Raw genomic sequence first — 4,990 nt, 5'->3', positions numbered from 1 at the left:
ACGGATGGATGGATGAAAGGATCAATGACAATTTCGGTCCTAAGAGAACTTGCTCTGGCTGGTTGTTCGCTGTGCAGTACTATAGTTCTGGTTCCACGCCACGCGAAAAGATGCATTCACTTCCGTTGTGTAAAACGTTTAGCTTATTATTATTATAAATAGAAATCGTGGCAAAATTAGGGTAATTTATTTTGTTTACGCCTTGTATTCATGTTTTCATTGGCAGTGACTATACTTCCGGCTTTGTAGAGGGCGCTAGTGCTCTCGCGAAGAAATCTCGCTGTATTTCCGGTTTTACGTCTTCGCGTGCTTTCTGCTAAATATTTTACCAATGAATAAAAACTGACAAGCACTAGTCAAACATCGTAGATAATGCGCAGCCTTAAGTCTACCGACTTTTATTTTTTATAAGATAATCACATTTTCATCGAAGTAATTCAGTGGCAATACTTCCAGGTCTGTAGAGGGCGATGTAGGGAAATAGTTGGGTCGTGATTACTAACTGAGCGGACAAGATGGCGGAGGCGGACAAGTCAAAAACAGGCTCTTGCACTTTCTTGTTCAAAAAATCCACGAAGAAATTTTCGGGACGAAAAAGAAAGGCCAGTGACAGTGATAAAGGTACCAGTGCCGATTTAAATGAAATTGTTACGCTTCCGACCTATTGTAATATGCTAATGAATGGTTTTCTACTTTACGATCCCATGTTCAGACGGGATCAGTGATGAAGAGCTCAGCTCTGTGGTCAGAAAGAATAAGAAAGAAACCCGAGTAAACCCGATGATTCAAAAGGTAACATATCTTAAAATATTACTTATAAGTAAGACTGGGGATTTATTCTAGTTTTTTTCGTGAGGACGATTTTGTGCGTCCTCGCTGAGGTGCACTGGTTCCACGAACAACATGACTGAGAACAGCTAGTTTACAAACAAAAAGCACAACTTGATTTGCATAATGTCAATTGTGTGGGAATTCTATTAAAATCAGAAATCGGATGTTTGTGGGTTTTCAGACCATACTGTACTTCCCAGCCCTACTTTATAGATGCGAAAAAGAAATTTTATAAAGCAATTTTGAATTATGAAAAAAATAAAATAAATCTCAGATAGTAGCTTCATGTGTCCTTTGTGTCCAGTCCAAGAAAGCGGAGAAAGAGGCTACGTCCTCCAGTGAAAGTGATGATGAAAAGAAGGACAAGAAGATCACCGTTTCATACAAGTCCACACGCTCAGCAGTGAGTTGTCATTATTACTGTTATGTGTTTCATCATGACTATTATTTACAATAGTATAATATGCACCACTCATTATCTAAATGTAGCATCACCCAATTCATTTGCACTGTGCATCTTTAAAAAGAAACCAGAGGGCCCAGATGACATGGGCGCTACAGCGACGTACGAACTAGACACAGAGCGTGACAAGGATGCTCAGGCCATTTTTGAGAGGAGCCAGAAAATCCAAGAGGTAAACCACATGTTTAAATGTGCAGACATTGACTTTTGTTAGCCAAGGATGGGACAGTTTTCTCTCTTTTTTTTTTGATGAATCATCAAATTCTGACTATGTTGCTCATGATTGCTGTTGGATGAACCCCCTTGGGTCCCTTCCAGGAGCTGACGGGCAAAGAGGATGATAAGATCTACCGCGGCATTAACAACTACCAGAAATTCATCAAACCTAAAGATACTGCCATGGGCAACGCATCCTCCGGTATGGTCCGGTAGGTAACCATCAACCACTAATCAGAATTAAATCTCACATCTTTTTCCCCACAAAAATAAGCTTTTCAATTCAACCCGTGCAAATGGATGGGTTTAATCATCTTATTTACTTTTCCACTAACACAATAGTTATCAGAATACAGTGTTTACCCTGGTGGTGGTATATAGAATATTATTGCAAAAAAGTAAGTAAATGTATTAGTAAAACATTTTAAAACGTCAACATCATAAATTGAACCACATGGCTCGGCTAGTGAGGCAAGATTAACTCTGCAGTATCTTTGTGGCTTGGAATTTTTCCAACGTGATTAAATCATTGCTTTTGCGCAAATACATATTTATTTTTGCCATGTTTTTGTCAATGTTCAGCATGATTGGCAACACTGGCATTGCTTTTGTAAAACTTGCTCAAACCATGTTGCCAGTCATTATTCTAGTGACTACAGCAGGGGCGGGATTTGCACTCCGAAAGCCGTTAGCACAAACTGGCTAATCGCTCAGCCCTACCACAAATCGACAAATGTGTTACAATTGCTCATTTGTGGCCCAACAAACAGGAAAGGACCCATCCGAGCCCCGGAGCACCTGCGAGCCACGGTCAGGTGGGACTACCAGCCGGACATCTGCAAGGACTACAAGGAGACCGGATTCTGTGGTTTTGGAGGTAAATAAGAGAAGATAATCGAAACGTCAATCAAATAATTAGACAAGCTAAGTACACCTTCCGGTTCTTATGTCAGACAGCTGCAAGTTCCTCCACGACCGATCCGACTATAAACACGGCTGGCAGATCGAGAGGGAACTAGAGGAGGGCAGATACGGCGCCAATGGTGAGCTTGCTCACACCTTGAGATGAGACCAGTGGAAAATGTCATATCACGATTATCATGAAAGGATCACGATCCATGTCGCATAATTTGTAATGGGAAAAATATTTTTTTATTCTTACCTAACATTGTACTGTAGATGATGAAAACTACGAGGTGAGCAGCGACGAGGAGGACTTGCCATTTAAATGTTTCATCTGCAGGGAGTCCTACAAGAATCCCATCGTCACAAAGTAGGCAGCTATTTTGGTTTGAATCGTTTGTGTGTGTGTATACACGACTGCAAACTCACATTTCTACCTCCTGTCAGGTGCCGCCATTACTTCTGCGAGGCCTGCGCCCTCCTGCACTACCGCAAGTCCAAGCGCTGCTACGTGTGCAACACTCAGACCAACGGTGTCTTCAACCCCGCCAAGGGTGAGACTTGCGTCTCGGTGCTACCATTGGGATTCCTGGCCTTCAAAGAATCTCTGGGTTTTTTCCCCCACGAATATCAGATTTCCCTTTTTAATCTACCCCCCAACACGTTGACTTATATGAAAGCCCCTCCTCCACTTTCTTGCCTTTGCCACATTTGTCCTGATATTGCATTACCTTGCATCAACATCCATCAAAATAATACATCTATTTATTTTCTTTGAAGAACAAGTGCTTCCTCCTGGAGGAAAAAAATGTCACTTTAGCCCTAACGTACAGTGGATCTTTGAGATACAAGTTCATTCGTCCCATGACTGCGCTTGTAACTCAAAACACTTGTATCTTAAATCATCTTTCCCTATTGAAATTATTGTAAATACCATTAATCCGTTCCACAAAAATGTTGCAATGGGTTTTTGATCAAATAATAGATTGCCATTATGAAAACATAGTAATAATACTTCAAAGTGCCCTGGGGCTCGTGTTGCGAATGTCACATGACCAAACTCAGAAAACATGTGAGCCGTGTGAATTGAGTTCACTGCCACCATACAGCACTCGCACCTCAAAATTTTACTCGGCCAAGTAACGGTTTGTATGTCGGAAAAAATTGTTAATTGGTCACTCGTATTTCAAAGTACCACTGTATATGTAAAGAAAAAACATAAATGATTGAACGTTGTACATGTTATTTCATGAATGTGCCAACTTGGCAAAATATCAGCTGCTTGGAAAGAAATATGACCTCAGGTCAAAAGTTTACAACGTGGATATATCACTGCTCTTTTCTTGTCATATGCAAAACAGTGAAAATGATTCTGCTCATGTTGTCCATTCTTAGCAGGAATTAAAGTCAGTAGAGGAGTTGGAAAAGTCACTCATTTTGGCAACACTGACTGCGTGCTTTTGTTAGTGTATGCAAAGCACTTGAGCAGGAACCTGCGTTAAACTATTAAAGCTGCTCAAAAAAAATAAATACAGATCAATTAATCACCTACCACATGCTCATACTTCATGTTTCTTACAGACCTGCTGGCCAAGATAGAGAAACGCAAAGCCGCAACTGACCTGCCGCCATCTGACGAAGATGACGACTGACATCTCCACCACCACCACCACCGGAATGTTTTTGTGTATATTGTGAATAAAGTTATTTTTTATCAAGTGTAAACATCGCTTTTATTGTCAAATGTAACATTCATGCACAGGGACCAGTAAAGGAACATGCAAAGGTGTGTGATGAGTGAGAGGTAGAGCATCTTCTGTACAAAGCCTGAGAGGAGGAGGCCATTTTAAGACAACAGCAAAAGAAGTCAAAGGAAGCAAAACGGCAACCGCCATCTCGCCACCTCCAAAAAGAGCAATGTCAATTTATTTACACTCGGCACGGCTCGTCCCCGTCTGCTGACGTCAGAAGTCCCAGTCGTCCATGTCCAGGTGGCTGAGGCCCGACTCCAGACTGGCCAGCCTAGACGGCGAGGGCGGTGGCTGGGAGCTCTCGCCGCTACCGAAGAACGACGCAGGCTTCAGGAGCTCCGGAAGCACCTCGGAGGGACGCCGCTTGATCTGAGAGACGCGGGCACACAATCACCGTTAATACGGGGTGGGACAAAACCTGCATCATTACATTCTGTTGCTTTAACGTCATCTATTCATTCCCTCTTTTATGTCACACTATTTTTATTCATGCATCCTTACAGTCTTCACGAAAATCTACTTTTCTGCTTTCCTACATTCCCTCACACCTGTTTTTAATCATACACCATTAAATCCTTCCTTCTTCCACCTGAACCTGCTTATCTGCCTTCCTTTCATTGCACTTACTTTTCATTTATCCCTACCTCCTGCCTACCTTCTATCACACCGTTGTTTATTCATGCATTCACATTCTTCCTTCATTTTACCTACTTTCCTGCCTTCATTCATTCCCGTCTTCCTTCACAACTGTTTTTTTTCCAATTCATGCATATTTACATCCTTCCAGCCCTTAAACCTGCTTTTGTGCCTTTCAACCACTGACCAA

At 41.8% G+C, this 4,990-nt stretch overlaps 2 protein-coding genes across 6 annotated transcripts in view; one reads left to right on the top strand and one right to left on the bottom strand.

The window, feature by feature from the left end:
* Positions 1 to 283: 283 nt before the first annotated feature.
* Positions 284 to 4,138, top strand: rnf113a (ring finger protein 113A). The gene is made up of 10 exons (XM_086058778.1): positions 284 to 621; positions 713 to 792; positions 1,136 to 1,234; positions 1,359 to 1,466; positions 1,613 to 1,722; positions 2,281 to 2,387; positions 2,464 to 2,553; positions 2,690 to 2,783; positions 2,861 to 2,967; positions 3,995 to 4,138. Exons 1-10 carry the CDS (start codon positions 516 to 518, stop codon positions 4,063 to 4,065), a joined length of 972 nt encoding a protein of 323 aa, XP_085914904.1. The 5' UTR covers positions 284 to 515; the 3' UTR covers positions 4,066 to 4,138.
* Positions 3,381 to 4,990, bottom strand: part of strada (STE20 related adaptor alpha) — a 10,805-nt gene continuing 9,195 nt past the window's right edge. For 2 of the 5 annotated variants that reach the window (XM_086058764.1, XM_086058754.1), the window contains one exon: positions 3,383 to 4,533. In XM_086058764.1, the coding sequence (XP_085914890.1) occupies positions 4,378 to 4,533 (156 nt within the window). In that variant the 3' untranslated portion in view covers positions 3,383 to 4,377. Of the gene's footprint in view, positions 4,534 to 4,990 lie in introns of all 5 variants that reach the window. The other 3 variants (XM_086058746.1, XM_086058736.1, XM_086058725.1) reach the window with 2 other exon arrangements.

The sequence above is a fragment of the Leptonotus elevatus genome, chromosome 1, assembly GCF_054856555.1.
Source record: "Leptonotus elevatus isolate MCC_2025b chromosome 1, RoL_Lele_1.0, whole genome shotgun sequence".
In the NCBI taxonomy this organism is placed as follows: Eukaryota; Metazoa; Chordata; class Actinopteri; order Syngnathiformes; family Syngnathidae; genus Leptonotus; species Leptonotus elevatus.
The sequence above is the reverse complement of the archived record's forward strand: the minus strand, read 5'-3'. Positions and strand labels throughout refer to the sequence as shown.

Bases quoted from the DNA above. Each gene is read 5' to 3' on its own strand.
- rnf113a (XM_086058778.1), top strand. From the start codon at position 516: ATGGCGGAGGCGGACAAGTCAAAAACAGGCTCTTGCACTTTCTTGTTC. The intron at 1,467-1,612 runs GTAAACCACATG...GGTCCCTTCCAG, and splicing joins GGAGCCAGAAAATCCAAGAG to GAGCTGACGGGCAAAGAGGA. The intron at 2,784-2,860 runs GTAGGCAGCTAT...ACCTCCTGTCAG, and splicing joins AAGAATCCCATCGTCACAAA to GTGCCGCCATTACTTCTGCG.